Genomic DNA, 27530 nt, shown 5'->3' with positions numbered 1-27530 from the left:
GGAATTCAGCTGAAAAGGAGACTTGGGAGGAGCATCATGATGAAGGTGACCCTGTCTGTCAGATCATCTTAGCCAATAAGCACTGCTTATTCCATCCCCTGTGATGCTGATTGGCTGATGATACTAGATTGACCAATAGAAAGATCTCTCAACTGTTCATTTTAAATATTTCCAGCTGGATGCCAGACAGCAGACACTACTGCTTTCTGGAGCCATATAGGAGGTTCACTCTTATGAATGCTTATACTAACATCCAAAATTATTCTTCCTTAGCTGAAGAAAAAAAAATCCTACTCAGAACATGTCGGTGGAGAATGTCACATTTACAACACACGCAATTTGTTTTTTTTTTTATATATACAATTTATAATAAAACAAGAAAGTCACAAATGACAAAATCAGCAGAGAGTCCATGGCATGGAGTACATGCCTGCAGAGCATCTCACCCGCCCTAGACAGTCCAAGCTCTTGCAGAGCATCTCTGGTTCCCAGAGTCCACGTGTAGAGAAGACCTTGCACGTATGGAGCCCACACGCTGGTCATATTGTGGAGTCCTGTGGGCCAGCTTGTTGTTCTCGATACATGGGGTTGGATGATTACTGATCAGGGACCAGTGCAGAACAGGAGATGGTGGATGGGGTCTGCGATACTATTTACTCTTCTTTTTCTCTTTCTTTTTTTTTAATAAAAGCTTCTTTTTCTTCATGAACATCTGCTTCTTTTCATCCGTCAGGCTCGCCTGATCCTCTGTTTTAGGAATTGACGGCTCTGCTTTTGTCTGAGTCGTTTTCTGCCCAGGATTTGCAGGAGAAGCTTTCTGCCAAGGTTTTGCCAGTGGGGATTTGTTCCCTGGTTTTGCCGGAGAAGGTTTCTGCCAAGGTTTTGCCGGAGAAAGTTTCTTCCCTGGTTTTGCCGGAGAAGCTTTCTGCCCAGGTTTTACCAGCGGGACTTTATTCCCTAGTTTTGCCGGAAAAGCTTTCTGCCCAGGTTTTACCAGCGGGACTTTATTCCCTAGTTTTGCCGGAGAAGCTTTCTGCCCAGGTTTTGCTGGAGATGCTTTCTGCCCAGGTTTTGCTGGAGATGCTTTCTGCCCAGGTTTTGCTGGAGATGCTTTCTGCCCAGGTTTTGCTGGAGATGCTTTCTGCCCAGGTTTTGCTGGAGATGCTTTCTGCTTCTTCTTCGGTTGTTGGGTGGCTGGTTTGGGGCTTGCATCCTTCTGTCCAGCTTCTTTCTTCTCTGGGTCACTTTGTTTAGTCTGATCAGCATCGGATTCTTCTGCTACATTAATGGAAAAGATAAATGGGATTAGAAATTTGCAAAACAAGCAGAAGAACAGCCCACTGAAATATTCAAGATGACATTTTAACCTCTGTAGACTTTTTCATTCACTGACAGCAAACATGTCGGGAACATTGCTGAAGAACTGAAAGACATGAATTAGTACTTTGCTTTTGTTTTCCGTTACACATTGGATAAATCCCTGGTTGCCTCATCAACCTGAAGAATGGAACAAAAAAGCCCCCAGGACCCATCACACATTGTGCCCTGTGATTTTCCCTGCAGACCTTTTGGTAGGGGAACCAGTGATCAGACCACTATCCTACATCTATCAATGTAAAATCCGGGAACACGTGTTATACTTAAACAGACTTAGGTCTGCTGGATGTTACAGTGCCACCCAATCAGTGATAACTGCTCACCCACAGCACCGGACTAGATGGCACCAGTGATAACGCTCAGCCACTCACCTTCTTTACTAGATGGGATCGTATTAGAAAACTTTCGAAGTTTGGCGATGAAGAACCCGTCCATGTTGTGAGTGTGAGGGTAAAATCTGCGAGTCAGGCGCAGAGATTGGTGGAAACGCCTCTCCTTAAATCTAAAGGAAGGAGTCAAAAGAAAATGTATTATAAAATCACGGCGCCCCCCCGATAAATTTCATCAATGGACCATAAAAACTGTCCATTAAAAACGATCCAACAAGGTGCTTACTTCACAAATCCTTCTTTGCCAAAGTCCAGACCCGTTGGTACAAGTTTCACGTTTCTTTTCTTCAGGGCATAATCCACAACGCACTCATTCTCCTCCACCTGAAGGCACAAAATGGCATACTTTTGGCATACTTGCATCCCAGTGCCATGACAGACCCAGCAAGGGCAGCTCACGAAGTCAGTGCCGGCTCTGGAAACAATTTCTGCTCCATTTGGAAGTCACGGCACAGCTGCAGCTTGTGCTTGGCTGCAGTGCTTAAATGACAAGACTTACCCCTGCAGCCAATCACAGGCAGCAGCGGTGCTGTGACTTCTCAAACTGGGGTGGATCTCCGGAGAAGCAAGTATGCCTTAGTTTATTTTAAAGTCATTCAAGGATGAAATTTTCTTTCTTTCAGGTGTTCGACAACCCCTGTAAATGTACGTTATTGCTGCCTGCCATCAGCCATGCTATAGGCTAGGGGGAAGAGGTGACTAGTGTTTGCCAATGGCTTAAGTGACAGGAAGCAAAAAAAAAACAAAAAACAGTATTAGGCCAAAATGTAATGACACTTACTGTGATAGAGCAAGTACAGTAGACCAGGAATCCACCGCTTGTAGATTGGGCATCGAGAGAGTCGATGGCGCTCAGGATCAGCTCCTTCTGGATGTGTGCGCACCTCTGGATGTCCTGTGCATTCTGCAAATACCCGATAACCACATCAGATTATATATAAATACACAGAACGCCCAATTCACACCCAGAATCACTGATCTCCAACTGGTGGGGGTCCACCTATTGCAAACTACAACTCCTGGCATGCTGGGAGTTGTAGTTCACAAGATTTGGAGACCACTGACCTTTATAATACACAGGCATTAGTCTACCCAACCAATCTCTTCATGAGAGCCCCCTTCCCATATGTCACCCACCTTGTTAGTTTTTACAGAAGGATCTTTGCTGATGATCCCAGTTCCGCTGCACGGAGCATCCAGGAGAACCCGATCAAATCCTCCGAGAACCTGAAAACAAAGGGAAAAATAATCAATATATCAGAAAGCTTAACTCAGCAAGGGGCAACTGTGAGCACAGGAAAAAGAACATTCAAGGCATTGCACCAAGTCTGGAAGTTATCCCTTATCTATAAAATAGGGGCTAAGTGTCCTCACTTTGGGACCCCCAGGAATCCAGAGAATAGACCCATGTGAATGGAGCAAATGTGGGCATGATCGGCTATCTCTCCAATCATAGCCCCGATTCCTGGGAGTAATGAGGGTCGGACACCAGATGATTGGGAAGTTTTGCCCCCTATCCATTAGACATTCCAAAGACATACTGATAGGGAATTTATATTGTGAGCCCCATCAGGGACAGTGATGATAATGTGTGCAAACTGTAAAGCGCTGCGGAATATGTTAGCGCTATATAAAAATAAAGATTTTTTGTATTATTATTATATGGTATAACTGCCAAACATGGTACAACCCTTTAAATCTCTGCAGAGGCATGATGAAGGAAAGAGCAGGCGTTCATTAAGCACACAAACATCTGTATCTAAGGGAATCTCATCCACAGTAGCTTGATTGCCCGGGTACAGCTGCTGAGCTCTGGGATGATACACACTATATGGACAAAAGTATAAGCACACAGTAACAGCCTTACTCATTGAATTCAGGTTATTCTTTCAACCTTGTTGCCCTTGGTGTACGACAACCAGACCCTCCCCTGGTTTATAACCTCTGGACTAACATGTGGCAGAGCTCCCTGATACCACTGTGTTCATCAGGGGAACAAGTCTGTTCATGACATTTCTTCCTCCTGAATCTTCCTCCATCACTTGTGAGTGATGTTATTGAGAAGCGTAAGGAACCTCAGCAACGAAGAGGAGACCCCGAAATGTTACAGAGCCGGGGACCGAGTGCTGAAAAGTCACCACCGCTCTGCTAACCCTATAACTGCAGAGTCCAGACCTCCTCTAGTATCAGCACAAACATTGCGCCCCCCGCTGAGAGCTTCATGGCCGAACAGCTGCATACAGCCGTACATCACCAAGCACAATGCAGAGCGTCGGATGGAGTGATGTAAAGCCGCCACCACTGGCCTCTGGAGGAGATGTGTTCTGTGCAGTGACGGATCACACTTCTCTATCAGGGGTCAGCCTCGGCCCTAAGTTCCAGTGAAGGGAAAACAATCCTTCAACACCAGACATTTAGGACAATTGTAGCTTCAGCTTTGTGGGAACAGTTTGATGAAGACCCTTTTCTGTTCCCCATGACTGTGCCCAGTGCACAGGATCCATACAGACATGGAGGGTGGGACATAAGCGGGAGCACAAAGCCCGGACCTCAGCCTCATGTAACACTTAGACCAGAGATTGAGAGCCCGGACCCACAACATCAGGGTCTGACCCCACAAATGCTCTTCTGGATTAAGGGACTAAAGATCCCAGAGATGCCTCCAAGGTCTTGTGGAAATCGTTCCCAGAACAGCGGGAGCCGTTATATCTGCAGAGGGGCGACTCCATATTAATGTCTATGGATGTAGGATGGATGACAGAGAAGCCCCTGGAGGTGGATGTGGAAGGGGCACACACATGTTCACTTTATGGAGAAAAGTACATGATTTTGCAGGATGAGGTTAACCTGCACGAATCAAGTTAATTTAGCCTGGCGAATGTTGACCTCTGATAAGCGCCCCCCCATCATCGGTCTATGAAGTTGACGCTGGATACGGGTCTTCTACACAACATTGTGCTGGCTTTCCAGATAAAAAAAAAATGGATTTTTGTGAGTACTCACCGTAAAATCCTTTTCTCCGAGACGCTCATTGGGGGACACAGGTACTGTGGTGTATGCTACCGCCATCTGGAGGCTGACACTAAGTAAACAACACAAGGTTAGCTCCTCCGCCGCCTACACCCTCGCCCCGATTACGAGCGGAAACCAGTTTAGTGCAAAAGCAGTCAGAGAATAACGTGAAACAAAAAAAAAAAAAAAAGAACGTAGCCTTAATGCAGAATAACAATATGTCTGGAAAAGGTCCACCCTGACAACAAAAAATGTACATTAAATAAACTAGAGCCAACTGGCTAATAGGGTGGGCGCTGTGTCCCCCAATGAGCGTCTCGGAGAAAAGGATTTTACGGTGAGTACTCACAAAAATCCATGTTACTCCTTCGTCTCATTGGGGGACACAGGTACTGTGGGACGTCCTAAAGCAGTCCCTGGGTGGGAAGTTGACTCACCAATCCAAGCTACATGCACCTGTCTAAAGGTGCGCCACCGCTGCTTGGAGAATCCTTCTACCTAGGCTCGCATCTGACGAAGCCTGAGTATGGACATTGTAATGTTTAGTAAACGAGTGCAGGCTGGACCAGGTTGCTGCCTTGCACACTTGTTCTGCCGAAGCCTGATGTCGAAGCGCCCAAGAGGCGCCCACTGCCCGAGCAGAGTGTGCCCTGATCCCTGTTGGGACTGGGGCACCCCTGATGCGGTAGGCCTCCTGAATCGTTAGACGGATCCATCCGGCTATGGTCGATCTTGAGGCTGTGAGTCCCTTCCTGCGCCCTTCAGGGAGCACAAACAGCGTGTCCGTCTCACGGAAGGGTGCCGTCCGTGCCACATACCTTCTGAGTGCTCTTACCAGATCTAACGTGTGAAGAGCTTTTTCCACGCGATGTACTGGGGCCGGACAGAATGAGGGCAAGACAATATCCTCATTAACGTGGAACGAGGACACGACCTTCGGCAGAAAGGGGGGAGCTGGTCTGAGCACCACCTTATCCTTGTGGAAAGTGAGAAACGGTGCTCGGCAAGACAAGGCCGCCAACTCCGAGACTCGCCTAATGGAAGTTATGGCTACCAAGAATACTACCTTCCGGGAAAGGTATGATAAAGAAACGTCCTGAAGTGGTTCGAACGGAGCACTCAGGACCAGATTAAGATCCCAGGTGTCCAGGAGCACCCTATAGGGTGGGAGACTCCCTGAATGAAAGTTCTCACCTGCATACTGGTAGCATTTCTTCGCTGGAACAGGATGGACAAAGCTGATATCTGCCTCCTAAGGGAGCTCGGGGCCAACCCCGAGTCTAAGCCCGACTGGAGAAAGGCGAGGATGTTGGGAATCGAAAATGTCAGCGGGGAAAAACCCCGGTCTCGACACCAAGCGAAAAAGACTTTCCAGGTACGATGGTAAATTTTCGCCGAGGCAGCCTTCCGGGCGCTAATCATTGTAGCGACCACCTCGCACCCAAACCCCGCTTGGGTCAGAATCCAAGATTCAACGGCCATGCTGTCAAACACAGGGCCCCTGAGTTCGGGTGGAAGATCAGGCCCTGGGACAGTAGATCTGGGCGCTCTGGCAGTCGCCATGGCAAGTCGGTGAGCAGCTGCACTAGATCTGCGTACCACGCCCGACGGGGCCAGTCTGGAGCCAGCTGAATCGCTGGAACCCCCTCTGTTTTGATCTTTTTGATGGCCCTCGGGAGTAGCGGCAGCGGGGGAAACAAATATGGGAGGCGAAACTTTTTCCATGGTAGAACAAACGCATCCACTGCGATCGCTCGCGGGTCCCGAGACTGAGCGACGAACACGGGCACCTTGGCGTTCACCCTGGAGGCCATCAGATCCACATCCGGCGTCCCCCACTGTTGGCAAATCTGCTGGAAGACCTCGGGGTGCAGCGACCATTCTCTTGATGCGACCCCCTGCCGGCTGAGGAAGTCCCCCGCCCAATTTTCCACTCCCGGGATGTGGACTGCCGATATTACCGCATGGTTCCTCTCGGCCCAGTGAAGAACGTGCCCTACCTCGCGCATGGTTGCTCTGCTGTGCTTGCCCCCTTGACGATTTATGTAAGCCACCGCCGTGGCGTTGTCTGATTGGATCCAGACGGGACGTCCTGCTAGGAAGTGTTGAAAATATTGCAGTGCCAGCCGGACTGCTCGTATTTCCAATAAGTTGACCGGGAGGCGTGCCACTTGCGGCAACCACCGTCCCTGGGTCGTGTGGTGGCGAAAAATCGCTCCCCAGCCGAGGAGGCTGATGTCTGTCGTGACCACTAGCCAGTGATCTGGGGGAAAGGGTTTCCCCTGCAGAAGGGAGGACCTGCTCGTCCACCACTCCAACGACTGTCTGACCTGCGAGGATAGCCGGCACTGATGGTCGAGCGTGAACGGGTTCTTGTCCCAGGCTGACAAGAGGGCATGCTGTAGGGGGCGAAAATGAAATTGGGCAAACGGAATTGCTTCTATTGCTGCCACCATCTTTCCTAGCACACTCAACCCAAACCGAATGGTGTGCGGGACTGGCTGCAGAAGCCTCTGGACTCCTTGCCGGAGGGCTAGCGCCTTGTCCTGAGGGAGAATTACCAACGCTCTAGAGGTATCGAAAATCATCCCTAAAAGAGAAATCCTCTGAGCTGGGACAAGGAATAATTTCTTCCTGTTGACCGACCATCCTAAGCGAGAGAGGGTATCCAGCGTGATGCGGACATTCTCTTCGCATGCCTGAAACGAGGGGCCCTTCACCAAGAGGTCGTCTAAGTATGGCAAGACGACTATGCCCCGAGAGTGTAAGACGGCCATCAAGACTGCCATCACCTTTGTGAACACTCTGGGAGCAGTGGCTAGCCCGAAGGGCAGTGCTGCAAACGTCGGCCATTGATGGCGAACCGTAGAAACTTTTGATGCAGAGGAAAAATGGGGATGTGCAGGTAGGCATCCTCGATATCGATCAAGGCCAAGTATTCCCCTTGTCCCATGACCGATATAAGTGAACGGAGAGACTCCATTCGGAAATGTTTGACCCTGATGAACTTGTTCAGGAGCTTCAGGTCCAAAACCGGCCTGACTGTCCCGTCCTTTTTGGGAACTGGAAACAGATTGGAATAAAAACCCTGCCCCTTCTCGTGTTCTGGTACGGGAATAACTACGCCATTGCGCTGGAGTGAGTTGATGGCCCCTAGCAACGCCTTGCCCGGGGCTCCATCTTGGGAAGTCGAGATAGAAAAAAACGTTTTGGGGGAAACTTGAAAAACTCTATTTTGTAACCTGTGGACACGAGTTCCGCTACCTACGAGTCGCGTGCTATCGTGACCCAGACCTGGCGAAAGCAGAGAAGGCGGCCGCCTACTCTGCTGATGTCGCCTAGAAAGCGCTCCGAGTCATTTCACTGATGATCTGTGAGCCCTGGCTCCCCTCGCCCTGGATGGCGAGCCCACATTCTCCCCAATGGGTTGGCTCTATACGAGACCTGTCGCTCCCTATCCTGGTTGGAGCGACCTGGAGCGGTCAAGCTGGCCGCTGCCGTCCACCCGGGGGGTTGCAAAAGGCCCGAAACCGTGCCTGAGCCTGGCGAAACGGCTGCTTGACCCTGTGTTGCGGGAGGAAGCTGCTTTTTCCCCCATGTAGCATCGGAGATGAGCTGGTCTAATCTTTCCCCGAACAAACGGCCACCCTGAAAAGGCAGGGAAGTCAAAGACTTCTTGGAAATTGAACCGGCCCGCCAAGAACTTAACCATAGTGCCCTCCTAATGGCTACCGCGTTTGCGGCCGCAAGAGCCGCACAATTGGCCGCATCCAAGGAAGCGTTGACTAAGTAGTCACCGGCCATAGCGATCTGACTCGCGATCTCTGCTACCTCTGTAGGCAGATCTCTATCCTGCAAAACCTTGCTCAATGACTCTGCCCATGACATCATGGCCTTGGCCACCCACGTTGCCGTGAACGAGGGAGAGAGTGCTGATCCTGAAGCTTCAAAAACTGAAGCGAGCCAACCCTTCTATGAGCCGATCCGTGGGGTCCTTGATAGAAGAACCACTAGGCACCGATAACAAGGATCTCGATGCCAAGCGTGACACTGGTGGATCCACCACTGGGGATTCCGCCCATTTCTTACAGAGCTCTGGAGCAGATGGATATTTTGCCTCTATCGTTTTCTGTCCCGAGAAGCGCTTATCCGGCCGTTTCCCGTGACGCTGCACTATGTCCTCAAACTCTGGGTGAGTACCAAACACCCTGTGCGGATGCTTAGCCCGCTTGAAGGAAACCTTATGGCCTGAAGTCAAGGCGACGTCATCCTCAACCCCCAGAGTTTGATTAACGGCATCAATGAGGCTGTCAATAGTTTCCCGACACTCCAGGGTATCTAGGTCCAGTGGCTCATTTGAGTCATAGTCTGAACTCTGCCCGCTCCCCACAACTGGTGAAGGCGAGCATGATGCCGAGGCACCGGATGGGCTGGGCGAGGCCATGCGGGTTCGCCGCCTTTGCGCCTGCTTGGAATGAGAGCGACCCCTGCAGGCCGAACGGTCTTGTGTGGTGGAGGACCCCTGCCAGATCAGCGAAACACTATCCTTGGTCCTATCTGGGGCATGAAGAGACTCGATCGCCTTTGTGAGCGAAGCCATAGATTGTGACAGGGATAAGGCCCATTCCGGAGGATCTGAACTCCTGTGTTCGGTTACGGGGGAGGGCTCTTGGGAGCGTTCGGAGTCGCAGGCTTCGCATAATTTATTGTTCTGTGCCCGCGGAAATGCTGCCCTACAGGCTATGCATGCAGCATACAGGAATGTGTGCATTTTCCCTTTCCCAGCCATATTGATAATTCTGCCCTACTAGGAGCTGTGGGGGGAGAGGAGAGGGAGGAGTACCCTTGGTTGCCACCTTGCAGCTGGGACCGCACTTACCCGGTCCTGTGTCCCCCACGCGTGCCGCCTCTCCTGGCACGCGTGCACTGTCCTGCTACGGCTACCCGACCGCTCTTTCTCTGGCGCTGCCTATACTGAGGTGAAGCCGGGGCCTCAATTTATTCGGCGCCCGCCCAGTCTGGAGGGCGGGCCACCGGAAGAGATATCGCGCCGGGAGGGCGGGACTTCCGGCCGCCGTCTACCACCGGCCGAAGCCGCGGCCTAGATTTTTAACTACCTGCGACGGGGGTGGCGGCGGGCGGGCAGGGCGCCGCACCTTAAGGCCGGAGCCGGCGTTCTATAGGCGCCAGGTGTACTCTGCCACCGCTGCAGTAACCGCTCTTCCTGTGAAGTGGGGGGAGAAGAAGGGGGGCCAGGAAAGGAAAGGGACGCACTGAATCCTGTCAGCCTCTGCTGACCAGCTCCGGCATCTGGACGCCGCAGGGCCCTCCCCGGCTATCACATCCACGTCATCTGGCCGCACTTCTCCGCTCAGGTAGAGGGGAAACGGAGGGGGGGGGGGGTATCCAGGACGGTGTGCAGGCACCCTAACTCCGTCTAACCCCTTCAGGGGGTGAGGAGAGGGACCGTCCGCCGCCTTGCAACGCCGCCGCCTAGCGTTGGTGGAGCAGTGGGGGCCGCACAGACTAGTCTTGTGCCTCTGTGCAGCCCATGGTTTCATACCTAGGGGTGGCCAGGGCTAAGTCCGGCATCATGTCCCACGTCGCGGGAGAGGATACATGGAGGGACACTCGCACGTGGTCGCCCGTTGATGGTTTGGGGAAATCGGACCCTTTCAATAGGATCCGTTGCCCCTGTCTAATCTCCACAGCACAAAAAATAGATGTCTGGGGAAAAAGGCCCAGATATATCCCTCGGTGCGGGAAAGGATACGTGGAGACGATACTCAACACGTGCTCGCCCGTTGATGGTTTGGGGAGATCGGACCCTTTCAATAGGATCCGTCGCCCCTGTCTTATCATCATGGAAAAAAAGAAAGAAGTCTGGAGAGATCCAGACAAGTGTGCCTCCAAGGACACTAAGCAAAAAAACTGGTTTCCGCCCATAATCGAGGCGAGGGTGTAGGCGGCAGAGGAGGAGCTAACCTTGTGTTGTTTACTTAGTTTCAGCCTCCAGATGGCGGTAGTAAACACAACATTACCTGTGTCCTCCAATGAGACGAAGGAGAAAAATAGATTCAGATGAATAAACCCCTGTGATCATTGGTTTCTCACCCACTGGGGATGGTTAAGGCCATCACCTCCAGATCGGTGGAAAACCCTCCTGTCTATGCCCTCACCTCAGAAAGCTTCCGACCATCATAATTGCAGATGATACAGTTGGTGACTCCCAGTCTGTGCAAGTTTCCCACCACACTACGAAGACGCTCGGCGTTCATGTCATTGGCGACAACGACCCCCGTGTTCTTCATCAGTTGGGCTGTGGATACGGTAACATTGTCATATAACAGTGAAACTACCGAAAGAGAAGACCCCAGAATATACAATCTATCTGTATGTGAAGCCCCCGCGATACTCACCCATATAACTGGTCTTCCCACCAGGAGCGCAGCACATGTCCATGACTCGCTCATTTTCTTGAGGCGCTAAAGCGATGACGGGTAAAAGACTGGAAGCTCCCTGAAGCATGTAATGTCCAGCCAGATACTCCGGAGTGGCCCCTGGAAGGAGAGGAAACATTATATACCCTATGTCCACCCTGAGAAAGACTGCACCAGACAGCGTACCCCAAACACTCCAAACTTACCAATAGGCACAGAGGAATCATAAATGACCAATCCAGTCTTTGACCATTTGCCCAACGGATCCAAATTGACTCCACGGTTGATAAGAGCCTTAAAAAAAAAAAAGTAAGAACATGGAGCTATATTATAGTAGTTATATTCTTGTATATAGGGGGCAGTATTATAGTAGTTATATTCTTGTACATAGCGAGCAGTATTATAGTAGCTATATTCTTATACATAGGAGCAGTATTATAGTAGTTATATTCTTGTACATAGGGGCAGTATTATAGTAGTTATATTCTTGTACATAGGGGGCAGTATTATAGTAGTTATATTCTTGTACATAGGGGGCAGTATTATAGTAGTTATATTCTTGTACATAGGGGGCAGTATTATAGTAGTTATATTCTTGTACATAGGGGCAGTATTATAGTAGTTATATTCTTGTACATAGGAGCAGTATTATAGTAGTTATATTCTTGTACATAGGAGGCAGTATTATAGTAGTTATATTCTTGTACATAGGAGCAGTATTATAGTAGATATATTCTTGTATATAGGGGGCAGTATTATAGTAGTTATATTCTTGTATATAGGGGGCAGTATTATAGTAGTTATATTCTTGTACATAGGGGGCAGTATTATAGTAGTTATATTCTTGTAAATAGGAGCAGTATTATAGTTGTTATATTCTTGTACATAGGAGCAGTATTATAGTAGTTATATTCTTGTAAATAGGAGCAGTATTATAGTAGTTATATTCTTGTACATAGGGAGCAGTATTATAGTAGTTACATTCTTGTACATAGGAGCAGTATTATAGTAGTTATATTCTTGTACATAGGGGGCAGTATTATAGTAGTTATATTCTTGTACATAGGAGCAGTATTATAGTATTTATATTCTTGTAAATAGGAGCAGTATTATAGTAGTTATATTCTTGTACATAGGGAGCAGTATTATAGTAGTTATATTCTTGTACATAGGGAGCAGTATTATAATAGTTATATTCTTGTACATAGGAGGCAGTATTATAGTAGTCATATTCTTGTACATAGGAGCAGTATTATAGTAGTTATATTCTTGTACATAGGGGGCAGTATTATAGTAGTTATATTCTTGTATATAGGGGGCAGTATTATAGTAGTTATATTCTTGTACATAGGAGCAGTATTATAGTAGATATATTCTTGTATATAGGGGGCAGTATTATAGTAGTTATATTCTTGTATATAGGGGGCAGTATTATAGTAGTTATATTCTTGTACATAGGGGGCATTATTATAGTAGTTATATTCTTGTAAATAGGAGCAGTATTATAGTATTTATATTCTTGTACATAGGAGCAGTATTATAGTAGTTATATTCTTGTAAATAGGAGCAGTATTATAGTAGTTATATTCTTGTACATAGGGAGCAGTATTATAATAGTTATATTCTTGTACATAGGGGGCAGTATTATAGTAGTTATATTCTTGTACATAGGAGCAGTATTATAGTAGTTATATTCTTGTACATAGGGGGCAGTATTATAGTAGTTATATTCTTGTACATAGGAGCAGTATTATAGTAGTTATATTCTTGTAAATAGGAGCAGTATTATAGTAGTTATATTCTTGTACATAGGGAGCAGTATTATAGTAGTTATATTCTTGTACATAGGGAGCAGTATTATAATAGTTATATTCTTGTACATAGGAGGCAGTATTATAGTAGTCATATTCTTGTACATACGGGCAGTATTATAGTAGTTATATTCTTGTACATTGGGGGCAGTATTATAGTAGCTATATTCTTGTGCATAGGGGGCAGTATTATAGTAGTTATATTCTTGTGCATAGGGGGCAGTATTATAGTAGTTATATTCTTGTACATAGTAGCAGTGTTATAGTAGTTATATTCCTGTACATAGGAGCAGTATTGCAGTAGTTATATTCTTGTGCATAGGGGGCAGTATTATAGTAGTTATATTCCTGTACATAGGGATAGTATTATAGTAGTTAAATTCTTGTACATAGGGGGCAGTATTATAGTAGTTATATTCTTGTACATAGGAGCAGTATTATAGTAGTTATATTCTTGTACATAGGGGGCAGTATTATAGTAGTTATATTCTTGTACATAGGAGGCAGTATTATAGTAGTCATATTCTTGTACATACGGGCAGTATTATAGTAGTTATATTCTTATACATAGGAGCAGTATTATAGTAGTTATATTCTTGTACATAGGAGGCAGTATTATAGTAGTTATATTCTTGTACATAGGAGGCAGTATTATAGTAGTTATATTCTTGTACATTGAGGGCAGTATTATAGTAGTTATATTCTTGTACATTGGGGGCAGTATTATAGTAGTTACCGTATTTTCCGCTTTGTAAGACGCACTTTTTTTCCCCCAAAATTTGGGGGGAAAACAGGGGTGCGTCTTACAAAGCGGACATGCCTTACCTAGGCTGTGATCGGGGGCGTCCGGCGGTTGCTGGCCGCTGCTGCGGGTGTGTCCGGTGCCGCGTTGTGTGCCCGTCGATGCCCGGGGCTCTGCCAACATTGAGCGACAGGCCAGAGCCCCGGCATTTCCTCAGTTCCCTGTGTGCCGGTAAAAAGATGGCCGCCGGCGCGTGCGCAGATGGGATCTCGGGACCCAGTTCTCGAGAGATGAGATTTGAAATCTCATCTCTCGAGAGGTGGGTCCCGAGATCCCATCTGCGCACGCGCCGGCGGCCATTTTCCCTGGGTTCCCTGTGTGCGCGCGGTGGTGCCTGCAAAAAAATGGCCGCCGCGCGTGCGCAGATGAGATCTCGGGATCCAGCTCTCGAGAGATAAGATTTCAGATCTCATCTCTCGAGAACTGGTCCCGAGATCCCATCTGCGCTCGCGCCGGCGGTCATTTTTTTTTTACCGGCACTTCAGCGCACATATACAGGGAACCGAGGAAATGCTGGGGCTCTGGTTTGTCGAACAATGTCGGCAGAGCCCCGGGCATCGATGGGCACACAACGCCGCACCGGAGCACCCGCAGCACCGGCTTCCAACCGCCGGACAAGTGGAGAAACCTGACACCAGCACAAGACTCTGCAGCAGCAACAGCACACATCGGAGCCCCCCCTCATCCCTGAATGCGGCCTGCAGCATCACTCCACGCCTGCCTCCTCCAGCAGCGAGCCTGGGACCCCTCTACACCGCAGCCACCAACCCCGGTAAGCAATAAGATGCAAGGATTATAAGAGGCACCACCATTTTATTAAAAAATATTTTTTTCTTATTTTTCTCCTCAAAAATTGTGGTGCGTCTTATAATCCGGAGCGTCTTATAAAGCGAAAAATACGGTATATTCTTGTACATAGTAGCAGTGTTATAGAACTGGTCCCGAGATCCCATCTGCGCTCGCGCCGGCGGTCATTTTTTTTTTACCGGCACTTCAGCGCACATATACAGGGAACCGAGGAAATGCTGGGGCTCTGGTTTGTCGAACAATGTCGGCAGAGCCCCGGGCATCGATGGGCACACAACGCCGCACCGGAGCACCCGCAGCACCGGCTTCCAACCGCCGGACAAGTGGAGAAACCTGACACCAGCACAAGACTCTGCAGCAGCAACAGCACACATCGGAGCCCCCCCTCATCCCTGAATGCGGCCTGCAGCATCACTCCACGCCTGCCTCCTCCAGCAGCGAGCCTGGGACCCCTCTACACCGCAGCCACCAACCCCGGTAAGCAATAAGATGCAAGGATTATAAGAGGCACCACCATTTTATTAAAAAATATTTTTTTCTTATTTTTCTCCTCAAAAATTGTGGTGCGTCTTATAATCCGGAGCGTCTTATAAAGCGAAAAATACGGTATATTCTTGTACATAGTAGCAGTGTTATAGTAGTTATATTCCTGTACATAGGAGCAGTATTGAAGTAGTTATATTCTTGTGCATAGGGGGCAGTATTATAGTAGTTATATTCTTGTACATAGGGAGCAGTATTATAGTAGTTATATTCTTGTACATAGGAGCAGTATTATAGTAGTTATATTCTTGTAGCTAGGGGGCAGTATTATAGTAGTTATATTCTTGCATATTGGGATAGTATTATAGTAGTTATATTCTTGTACATAGGAGCAGTATTATAGTAGTTATATTCTTGTAGCTAGGGGGCAGTATTATAGTAGTTATATTCTTGTACATAGTGGGCAGTATTATAGTAGTTATATTCTTGTACATAGTGGGCAGTATTATAGTAGTTATATTGGGCAGTATTATAGTAGTTATATTCTTATACATAGGGGTAGTACATATGTAGATGATACACGATAAATGTTACATATGAGAAGAGGAGGTGATTATACCTGTGCCAGGTCACGTCTTCTGGTCTTCAACGTGTTAGTTCTGATGGTTACTGGACGTTGCACCTCACAGGACTCCAGAAAGTCTACTAACTTTAAAAGAAGAAAGAGAAGTAATGTTTGGCGCACAAGGCATTGTGAGGGACATCACTTCTTGCATTTTTCAGCATTTCCATATAAATAGATCTTAATTGTAATTCTCACCTCGGATACTGGAAACAGGTCACTGAGCATTTCGATCATGTAGTCGCCATAACTGTAGTAGGTAGCGAGATCCTGCCGCAGTACAGTAATGTATTCCTGTCTCGTATGCTGTCCCCCTCGTTTGGCAAAATCTTGCAAAACAGCTACGATATCCTTAATCCGTTCTTGTATGCTGGTGAGGTCCAGATGTGTGGAGACTAAGTAGTGATGTAAGGAGGTGGACACGACATTGACAGCATACTAGACTTATGTGTATGAGGAAGGGGAAGACATGCCTCTGAATAAAATCCCAATATGGAGGTTACTAACAAGCTTTTACCCCCTTTATGAAGAACTCGCAATGAAAACTACACCCCATAATAGAGACCATCACAAACAAGGATACGTTGTTGCTCCATTTCCTCTGCAGTTGGCAGGGTAAAATGCTCATCACCGTCCACATTGAGCTTAATGTCTTCTTCATCCTCTGTTTCCTTATCTCTGTATGGAATGAAACCATTTTATAAACAATTGATGGTTTGATGGTTAACATAGGGGAGCAACACCACAGAGCAGGTGGAAGAAAAGGAAGGGCAGGGAGCATCACTACGGAGCAGGAGGCAGAGAAGGAAGGGCAGGGAGCATCACTACGGAGCAGGAGGCAGAGAAGGAAGGGCAGGGAGCGTCACTACGGAGCAGGAGGCAGAGAAGGAAGGGCAGGGAGCATCGCTACAGAGCAGGAGGCAGAGAAGGAAGGGCAGGGAGCATCACTACGGAGCAGGAGGCAGAGCTGAAAGGGCCGGGAGCATCAGTACGGAGCAGGAGGCAGAGAAAGAAGGGCAGGGAGTATTACTACGGAGCAGGGAAAGAGAAGAAAGGGCAGGGAGCATCACTGCAGAGCACGAGGCAGAGAAGGAAGGACAGGGAGCATCACTACAGAGCAGGAGGCAGAGAAGGGCAGGGAGCATCAGTATGGAGCAGGAGGCTGAGAAGGAAGGGCAGGGAGCATCACTACGGAGCAGGAGGCAGAGCTGAAAGGGCCGGGAGCATCAGTATGGAGCAGGAGGCAGAGAAAGAAGGGCAGGGAGTATTACTACGGAGCAGGGCAAGAGAACAAAGGGCAGGGAGCATCACTGCAGAGCACGAGGCAGAGAAGGAAGGACAGGGAGCATCAGTACGGAGCAGGAGGCAGAGAAGGAAGGGCAGGGAGCATCAACACAGAGCAGGAGGCAGAGAAAGAAGGCCAGAGGGCATCACTACAAAGCAGGAGGCAGAGAAGGAAGGGCAGGGAGCATCGCTACGGAGCAGGAGGCAGAGAAGGAAGGGCAGGGAGCATCAGTACACAGCAGGAGGCAGAGAAGGAAGGGCAGGGAGCATCAGTACAGAGCAGGAGGCTGAGAAGGAAAGGCAGGGAGCATCGCTACGGAGCAGGAGGCAGAGATGGAAGGGCAGGGAGCATCAGTACGGAGCAGGAGGCAGAGAAAGAAGGGGAGGAAGTATCAATACAGAGCAGGGAAAGAGGAGAAAGGGCAGGGAGCATCACTACGGAGCAGGAGGCAGAGATGAAAGGGCGGGGAGCATCAGTACGAAGCAGGAGGCAGAGATGAAAGGGCAGGGAGCATCAGTACGAAGAAGGAGGCAGAGATGGAAGGGCAGGGAGCATCACTATGGAGCAGGAGGCAGAGATGAAAGGGCAGGGAGCATCACTATGGAGCAGGAGGCAGAGATGAAAGGGCAGGGAGCATCAGTATGGAGCAGGAGGCAGAGAAAGAAGGGCAGGGAGTATCACTACGGAGCACGAGGCAGAGAAGGAAGGGCAGGGAGCATCGCTACAGAGCAAGAGGCAGAGAAGGAAGGGCAGGGAGCATCGCTACGGAGCAGGAGGCAGAGAAGGAAGGGCAGGGAGCATCACTACGGAGCAGGAGGCAGAGAAGGAAGGGCAGGGAGCATCACTAAGAAGCAGGAGGCAGAGATGGAAGGTCAGAGAGCATCACTATGGAGCAGGAGGCTGAGAAGAAGGGGCAGGGAGCACCACTACGGAGCAGGGGAAGAGAAGGAAGGACAGGGAGTAGCACAAAGTCTATAGGTTACCAAATCTTCTTTTTTTTTTACCTTTTACTCTTTTTCTTCTGTTTTTCAGCAGCTTTCTCAATTGGGAGAAGCTATAACAAGAAGAGAAGTCACAGCGAGAATATATGAAATACAAACGAACATGTAAAGAGTAAAGCAGGTGAAGAATGCAAGATGCTGAAGGACCTACATCACCACCATCCTCTTCTTCCTCCGAGGAAGCGCCAAAGTCATCCTGTAGGTCATCATCACTGTCGGAAAGCTCCAGCTCTTCAGCAGGTTCATCATTTCCACTCTCATCATCATCATCTCCTACTAGTTTTACAGGTTTCTCATCTCCGCTGTCTACCTCTTCATCACTGAAATCTTCATCCTCTTCCTCATCCTCGTCGTCATCTTTGTCCTTCCTTGCTCTCTTGACAGGTTTTAGCCACTCTGCATTCTCATCACTGAATCCTGACAATTTTTTCTTCCCTTTCTGGACGGCTTGTGCATTACCTAAGGAACGGTAAGATGTAAGCGGTGATAACAAGTAAGACGTTCGTGCAGCCGGGACGCAGCAGGAGACTTCTTACCATTGTGCTTTGCTTCAGGTTTACTCGACTTTACTTTTTGTTCTTCCGCCTGCCGTCTTTTTGCTGCTCTGTGATGGGATTTAGAATAAGTAAGATGAATAATACATCTAATAAAAAGGACCACAAGTCACAGACGGAAGACCCCCACGCCATCCCCCCAACTCACACACAGCACACACCCCCCCACACACACACACACAAGTCACACGTGGCAGACCCTCACCTCTTTCTGCTGCGGCTGGACAGGCGTTTTACTTCGGCGTCTGTAAAAAAAAAAAAAAGAAAAGAAATCAACTTACTTTATCAATATTAGAAAATGCTTAAAGAAGGGATATCAACATCAAAATCTATTAAAAAAAAAAAAAAGCCAGGATGAAAAAAGGCTTTTGTAAATCTCCACTTGCACTCAGTGAATGGAACCCCAAACTATTAGCTTACACCTCTCAGTCCAAATTTGGGGAGTCCAGACGCTCAGAATGGGAGGTGCGAGTTCGCTTTTAGCTTGTTATACGGACAGATCATTACATAGTTGTCTCATATTGGCAACTAGCCAGAGCAGCTCTTCTCCATACACCGTGCACTGGTCGTTCTCGGGTGCTGCAGCTCAGCTCCTATTAAAGTCATTGTGATCTGAGCTGCAGTACCTGAAAACGGCCACTACATGGTGTACGGATCTTTGCTTTTCTGGGGCGTGCACTGCGCTCTCTTTATACATCCACAGCTGATGGTCCGGATTGCCGGGAGTTGGACTCGCACTGATATATTAATGCGTTCTCCATCAATTTCTAAGTCCTGGACAACCCCTTTAATTAAGGCCCAGCACAGGTCCCATTCACCAGCACAGCAGTCCAAATGTGGGCATGCAGGAGATTTCACCCACTAGGGCTGTTGCCCACATGTTGCCCTTACCACCGTCGCTCAGGATCTTGCTCAGCTCCTTTTCGGCTCCCGGTTGCTTTCTTGATTTCCTGCCGGGTCCTCGGGGCACTTTCTTGAGCGGGTCCAACTTCCTTCCCATGATGAAATTTTAGGGATACGGCAGAGGTGTTTTATAAGCGGCTGTAAGAGGAACAGAGAACGAATTTCAAGTCAAAGCACCAGTAAAAAACAAAAAAACAACAAAAAAAACACAACATCTTTATTGGGTTTTTATTAACCCCTTCCCGGATGCTTCCAGTCGCAGCGGTAAGCCACTTAAAATGTCGCTGTTACTTTCTGGCGTTGCCATTTAAGGCGTGTTGTCCAGGTGGCTATTGCCCACCCGCAGAGCGATCTCGGGGAGCCGATCAAAAAATACATAAGTCGTCATCACCGTAATTGTCCGGACCCGGAGAGTTCGCTTTCCAGGTCACTTTTACCGCAATGTCGGAAATTGCATTTTTCTTTTTCCAATATTTCACTGCATTTGGAATTTTTCCCTTTTTTCAGAACATTATATGGTAAAGTGAATGGTGAAAGTCAAAACTGCAACTCGTCCCTTGATATATGGCAGTGACAAGAGGAAAGTTATGGCAAACAGGCCATAAAGAGATAAAGTGTATTATTGACGTAATAACAGCATAACAGTACACCCCCTAATGCAGACCCCCTAACCGGACTATTGAGGTGAACACTGGGGAGCGCACATGAGAAGAACCTGCTGGTCTAGGGGACTGTGCAGCTAAAAGGGCCAAGGGGCCACTAACCTCATGGAGATGGGCACCCCTACACAACCCCGGTGAGAACGAGGAGGTGAGGAAGACGGAATTCCGTGCTGATCCGGCATTTTAGTGATGCGCTTCAGGTCGCTGATACTGCTCCTGATCGTTTGGGGAGTCTTATTAATAGAGAACGTTATTGGATTTTTAAACTGGGCACTTTGGCCCCTGAAGGGTTAAATTTAACTATAGCTAATGTTGTTGGTCAGTGATCAATTTATTGTGTTTTTTTTTTTTTATTTATATCATTTTTATTGGTTATCCTATTTTTTTGTCTGTCATTTCATTTTCTCTGGCATTTTAAGAGTGTTTTATGATCTTAATTGACTATTGTTTCCTATTGGTGCAATCTCCCTTTAAATATGTCATTTCCCCTCATTTTCTTTTGTACCGCCAGAGGAAGATGGCATGTCGCTAACAAAACGCGGTGTGGAGTGCAAAGTTTTAAATAAAGTTTTGCGCCTTCAACTTTTTTAATCTTTCCCCTTGTTTGCCTCAGCGCTCCTAAAGACCGAGCCATCTCCCCCACATTCGATCACTGGCTCGCTCTTGTCATCTGCACCTCAAAAACATTTCTAGAATTCGACCTTTTCTTACTTTTGACTCTGCAAAAACTCTTACTGCTTCTCTTATTCATTCTCGTCTCGACTATTGTAACTCTCTTCTAATCGGTCTCCCGCTTACCAAACTCTCCGCTCTCCAATCTGTCTTGAATGCTGCAGCCAGGATCATATTCCTCACCAATCGTTACACCGATGCCTCTACCTTGTGCCAGTCATTACACTGGCTACCCATCCACTCCAGAATTCAGTATAAACTTATTACCCCTCACCCACAAAGCTCTCCATGGCTCAGCACCACCCTACATCTCCTCCCTTGTTTCAGTATACCACCCTACCCGCGCCCTCCGTTCTGCTGATGACCTGAGGTTAACATCCTCAATAATCAGAACCTCCCACTCCCATCTCCAAGACTATACACATGCTGCACCAATTCTTTGGAATGCACTTCCCAGGTCAATACGATTAGTCCCCAATCCCCACAATTTTAAGCGTGCCCTGAAAACACATTTATTCAGACTGGCCTACCGCCTCAACACATTAACCTAATCTATCCCTGTGTGGCACAGCCAAAAGTTTTACCATAACCAGGATCCCCGCATCATGTTCCCACATGCTTTATGCATCCATTAGCCCTCTGTGTCTGTACTGTTACACACTTAACATTATGGCTGGTCCATACAATCAGGGCAACTGTTACCACCCACCTTTCGTGTCTCCCTCTTTCCTCATAGACTGTAAGCTTGCGAGCAGGGCCCTCATTCCTCTTGGTATCTGTTATGATCTATGTGATTATTGTTATGCTATAATGTCTATTGTCTGTACAAATCCCCTCTGAAATGTAAAGTGCTGCGGAATATGTCGGCGCTATAGAAATAAAATGTATTATTATTATCTCTTGTTTCCAGAATAAATCTACAGGTAGTCACAAGTGTGTGTACCTGCGTCTATACATTGTCAGCCTGCAAGCAGGGGATGTCAGTGTCCTCTCCCAGGTGCAAGAACGATATATGAGGCATCTAACACCATTCTGCTGGTGGAGACCAAATAAATGTCTGAGTGCAGCTCTGGAGTATAATGCAGGATGTAACTCAGGATCAGTAATGTATGTACACAGTGACTGCACCAGCAGAATAGTGAGTGCAGCTCTGGGGTATAATACAGGATGTAACTCAGGATCAGTAATATATGTACAAGTGACTGCACCAGCAGAATAGTGAGTGCAGCTCTGGAGTATAATACAGGATGTAACTCAGGATCAGTAATATATGTACAAGTGACTGCACCAGCAGAATAGTGAGTGCAGCTCTGGGGTATAATACAGGATGTAACTGAGGATCAGTAATGTATGTCCACAGTGACTGCACCAGCAGAATAGTGAGTGCAGCTCTGGGGTATAATACATCTATCTATCCATTCTCTGTCATGGGGACGACTTTTGCCATCATAGCCAATTATCAGTAAATGCTGCATCAAATGGATGCCTGCTATTACAAGAAAGTTGTTTAATAACACAAAATATTATCAAAATATCTAAAAATATCTGCAACTTCCCCTCTGCTAAGGTACTGTCACACTAAGCGACATCGCTGTGTCTGATACTTACCTACGACCGCTCCCCCGCTGGTCGCGCGAGAACGTCCAGGACTGTTTCTCGTCGTCAGCTTCCTGTGGAGAGACGAGCGTGGAGCCGGGCGGGAGGACGCAGGATCGCCTGGTGTGACAGGTAAGTAGCGATCCCCGTCCCCAGCGATGTCGCTGGTGAGATCTGCCTGTGTGGCAGCTCACTAGCGACCACTTAGCGATGTACCAGCGATCCTGACCGCGTCATATCGCTGGTCGGGATCGCTGGTACATCGCTAAGTGTGACAGTACCTTTACATCAAACACATCCTTGATGTCACGGCTGCAGCCAATCACTGGCCTCAGCAATCAAGTGCTGTACACACACGTCACTACTGTGGTCAATGATTGGCTGCAGTGGTCAGGAGAGCGGTGTGTCCCTGCAGGACTGTCGGGGGCTCGGTCATTATAATTACAGATCGTCTCACACCTCCTCCTCCTTCTAACATTTGACCTCACAGATGGAAGTAGTGTTTCTGGGATACAGCAGCTTGCACCCCAACCGGGGGACGTCTCCATACAGGGGTGCAATGATGGGGGGCGCAGTGAGCACCCCCTGCACTAGAAAGGACGGCGCGTCAGGGACTCATCCAGGACTAAGATTGGATTACATCTTAGAAAGAAAAGGAATAAAAGTGAACTTTTTAATACTAATAAAGAGTCCACCGAAATAAGTTAATTTTCAAGAATTACCCACACACATTCTAAATACAACAGAGGTCCTACACAGGGGTCTCTGCCACGCGCCAGCACCCCAAGCTCCCCCCTGCCCTCACCTGAGACCCGCAGCCCTGCTCGTCGCTCCAGCTCCCTCACGTGTTTGAGAAAAGTCGCCGGCTGATGACGTCAGCACCCACGTTCCATCCACAGGGATGACGCGAAGATTTTTTTTCCCGTTGTGGAATGTCCCTCTTCGGGAGCCGTAGACTCCGGTCTTCAGGAAAATGGCGGCGGCGAAAGATCAAACACTAACAGTCCGACCTCTAGTGTGAAGCTGATGCTGGGAGACGTCTCCGGGTGACGTCACGCGCCTGTGTTAACCGCTTCGCTCCCTTGTCGCTCTTTAGATGAAGTCTTTTACGATCTTGGTGTCCAATCAGGTCGCAACAATTTTTTGGGGATTTTTTTTTTTTTTTTTAATTGATTAGAGGGGTTTAGACCTTTACATTTTTTCATGTTTTTTAATATTTAAAAATCTTATCTTTAAGATTTATATATGGCGGCCGTGAACCTGCGATCGATCGTCCGATGTGATCACTCGCTCTCCTTACTGAAAATGACATTGACAAAAAGGGTCGACTGCACCGGAGGCCCGAGGTGGGGGGCCGGGGCCTTCAGCAGGGTCCTAGCTACAGGATTAGGAGAACACTGCGGAAGGCTCAGTCTGATTGTTCTCTTTATATGTTTGAGTAGAATGTAAATTGCTCTTTTATTCTATAAACTACTGACAGCATGTCTCCGAATTTCCAAGCAAAAAATTTTGTATTTATTTTCAGAAAATGAGAAATGGTCAAAATAGCAAAAAAACATGCAGACCTCAAATAATGCGAAGAAAACAAGATCATTTAGAACCAACAATACTAATGCTTTACCTCAGGAAGAGTTCAGAAATCAATATTTTGTGGAATAACCATTAATCCCAGCTTTCCTGCGTCCTGGCTGCTTTCCACCAGTCTCTCACACGGCTTTTGGGTGACCTTATGCCGCTCCTGGTACACATATGTCAGCAGTTCTTCTTTGTCTGATGGCTTGTGACGATCCATCTTCATTTCATTCCAGAGGTTTTCACTGGGGCTCAGGTCTGGAGATTGGGCTGGCCATTACAGGGATTGGATGTGGGGGTCCTTCATCCACACATTGATTGACCTAGCTGTGTGGTATGATGGCGCATTGTCCTCAGAGTTGGGGAACATTGCCTGAGCAGAAGGAATCGGCTGTTTTTCTAGGATAACCTTGTTTGCGACTTGATTCATACGTCCTTCACAAAGATTAACCTGCCCAATTCCAGCCTTGCTGAAGCATCCCCAGATCATCACCGATCCTCCACCAAATTTCACAGTGGGTGTAAGACACTGTGGCTTGTACGCCTCTCCAGGTCTCCGTCTAACCATTAGACGACCAGGTGTTGGGCAAAGCTGAAAATTAGACTCCCAGAAGATTACCTTACTCCTGTCTTCTATGGTCCAATCCTTATGGTCTTTGGCAAACTTCAGCCTGGCTCTCCTTTGCTTCTCATTGATGTAAAGCTTTTTTTTTTCTACCTTTACCTGACTTGAGCCCTGCCTCTAGGAGCCTGTAACAAACTGTTCTTGCCGTGCACTTCACCCCAGCTGCCATTTGCCATTCCTTTTGTAGGTCACTTGATGTCATCCTGCGGTTGCTGAGTGACATTCGATTAAGATGACTGTCATCCCGGTCAATGGAGAGTCATTTTCGCCCTCTGCCGGTCTGTAGCTTTGTTGTCCCCAATGTCTGCTGCTTGACCTTGTTGTAATGGACTACCGTCTTAGAAACTTTTAGGATGGAGGCAACATGACGCTCACTGTACCCCTCTGCTAGTATAGCCAGAATTGAGCCCTTCTTTTCCTCACTCAAGATGTTTCTTTTCAATTCCTTTGGCATGGATAAAAGTTATTTTTTCATTCCTATTACTTTTGGGATATTACTAGCACTTGTTTTGCCATCCAGCTTGTCCTATTGCAAGAGGATTGTGAACACCACAGCAGGGTTTTTTATACTTTCCTTCCTTAAATAAGATTTGGTTCAGGTGATCACCTAATCAGAAGCACATGAAGTAGAATGAGGTGTACTCTGGTTGGAATTCAACTGACACTGGAATGGAATGGGTGCCAGACATGTAGAGAAGCTGATTTTTATAAAACTGTGCATTGGTCTCTTAAGTTTTCGCCAGAGCTGTATATCAGTAATCCACCAGGCACCGAGTGGTCACATCACTCAGGATGGGGGGACTGACAGCAGCATTTAAGTGGTTAAGCAGCAGCGATCGGCGCTCACTCAGGTCGCTGCTGCAGTATTGCACCTCGTGACTATGATGTAGAGTTATGTCAGAGTGCGCATAGGGGGGTCACAACGTTTGGGAGCATGAACACCTGTTGTGAGCTCATACTTAAAGGGATTGTCCAGTGACAACAAGGCTTCACATACCCAATAACTTACTGATCAGCGAGGTCCGACCGCACCCAGAGGGACACTTGTCGCTCCATGCTTTGCCTGTGGGCTGCTGAGTGTTGCACTCAACTTTTTTTTGTGGGGGTTCAGGTCCCAGCGGCCGGACCCCAGTGGTCAGCAAGTTTCCACCGATCACATCCTGTAATAATTTCTCACCCTTTTAAAGTGAGAAGGGCTCTAACCACGCCCCTTCTCAGAAGCCACACCCCTCATACAGCATTCATGTCCCTTCCGAGTTTTCCGTTTGGACGCAGCAGCTCAGTCTCGCTTTGGATTTTCCCAGCGTCGCACACAACAAACTTTCTGGAAGTTTTCCCAACACTTCCTTTTTCAAAGTTCCCAGGTGTTTTTGGGAGCGTTGGAGGTGTGCACACGGCAGAGGTGATCGCTTCTACCGTTCTGTAAACTTAGGAAAAAAACACTTATCCCAGAGGCCCAGAGTGTGCGTTCCCTGGAAACGCAGCAGGCCATTCTGTGGCTAAAAATCAGCATTGCAATTGGGTTTCATTAAACACTTGGCAGCTTTTGGCTCTTACGGGCCTTTTTCCCCATCTGTGGTCTTAAAAAAAATAATAGATAAGAGTTACACACTTTAAATCAGACTGTCAAAACGAGCTCACTGATGGATCCACTGTTACCTCATTTTGAAGCCAGTCATAGTGCAAAACAAAGGCCACAGAATGCAAAAAAAAAAAAAAAAAAAACTTTTTTGCTCCAGCTGAATGCAAAAAAAAAAAAAGTTCCCCAATGTGAACAAGCATTTAATGCTGCAACATGACGGCAGCGGCTGCCTGCACCGACACGGAGGTATATCCCATACAGCTCCTCTAGCTGGAATCACTTCACTTTTTGGTGACTATTATATCCAACTTCCCTTCCAATTTTTTTTTTTTTTTTAATTTATTGAAAATTAATCCATCTTTGCAAAGTCTATATTATGACATCTCTTCTGGTTGCGTCTGCAGCCCCAGTGCAGATGTGTCCGTGGCTTTTAGTACCTAACACCCCATGTGGTCTGATCCTGCAGCGTCAGCCATCACCTTCCCCTTCCCCTCAATTACTGCGGCTATGAAAAAAAAAAAAATCGGCTTATTTGTAATCTGTTACCACGGAGACGCATCATTTGCAGAGGAGCTGCAGAAAACAGATCGTTTGATCGAAGGCGATCTGTCAGGGAGCCTTCATCGAGGAGACCGGCTGTGAAGTCTCACGCATGCTCCGGTCACAGACAGAGCCCCAACAAATTCCATTTACCTTATAGAATATAACCTGCTCTATGTATATAAAAAGGTGAATATAACGTGTCATAGCCGCCGCGCGTCTCTCCACTTCACAGATGACGTCTGCCGTCCTGTGACCACTTTACAATTATTACTAAGACGAGGTTGATGTTTAAAGGGAACCTGGCACCTCAAAACTAGCAGATTATCCCCAAAGCGGCATGTTCTCAACCTGCCCGATGCCGGCACTCAGACCCCCGCTGCCGGGAGGAAATTCACTTTATTCTCCCCGGCAGCATTCTGGTTTCATCCCCCTTAGCCATACGAGGGCTTTTTTATTTTGTGGGACGAGTTGAACTTTTAAATTACACCATTGATTTTTACCATATTGTGTACTGAAAAACAGGAACAGCAAATTCCAAGTGCTGTGATTGCAAAAAAAAAAAAAAAAAAAAAAGTGCAATTCTATAAATTCTATTTACCACGTTCACTATATGGTAAAACAGGCCTGGAATGGAAATATGTTTCTCCAGGTCAGTGCGAGTACACAGACTCCAGACATGGATAGTTTATTTTTCAACTTAAATAGTGGAAAAAAAAACAAAAAACAACATTTTAACTCCTTAATGACCACCAAAACGTCTTTTAACTGACCTGAGATATGAGAATATCATCC

General features: G+C 47.4%; 1 protein-coding gene across 3 annotated transcripts; it reads right to left on the bottom strand.

The window, feature by feature from the left end:
• Positions 1 to 335: 335 nt before the first annotated feature.
• NOP2 (NOP2 nucleolar protein) lies at positions 336 to 27530 on the bottom strand. 3 transcript variants are annotated; one of them, XM_073552934.1, is made up of 18 exons: positions 23222 to 23419; positions 19475 to 19624; positions 18789 to 18828; positions 18566 to 18633; positions 18181 to 18488; positions 18033 to 18082; positions 16327 to 16421; positions 15942 to 16138; positions 15741 to 15830; positions 11425 to 11512; positions 11198 to 11338; positions 10958 to 11097; positions 2904 to 2993; positions 2548 to 2670; positions 1993 to 2090; positions 1749 to 1879; positions 1368 to 1423; positions 1070 to 1278 (listed from the first exon to the last, which is right to left on the bottom strand). In XM_073552934.1, exons 2-17 carry the CDS (start codon positions 19581 to 19583, stop codon positions 1386 to 1388), a joined length of 1806 nt encoding a protein of 601 aa, XP_073409035.1. In that variant the 5' UTR covers positions 19584 to 19624; positions 23222 to 23419; the 3' UTR covers positions 1070 to 1278; positions 1368 to 1385. The 3 variants fall into 3 exon arrangements, with proteins under 3 accessions (XP_073409034.1, XP_073409033.1, XP_073409035.1); XM_073552933.1 differs by lacking the exons at positions 1368 to 1423; positions 23222 to 23419 and adding an exon at positions 27509 to 27530 and having other exon boundaries at positions 336 to 1278; XM_073552932.1 differs by lacking the exon at positions 1368 to 1423 and having other exon boundaries at positions 336 to 1278; positions 23222 to 23415.

Source organism: Dendrobates tinctorius, unplaced genomic scaffold (genome assembly GCF_039654945.1).
Source record: "Dendrobates tinctorius isolate UK_male_01 unplaced genomic scaffold, ASM3965494v1 ptg000196l, whole genome shotgun sequence".
Lineage (NCBI taxonomy): Eukaryota > Metazoa > Chordata > Amphibia > Anura > Dendrobatidae > Dendrobates > Dendrobates tinctorius.
The sequence above is the reverse complement of the archived record's forward strand: the minus strand, read 5'-3'. Positions and strand labels throughout refer to the sequence as shown.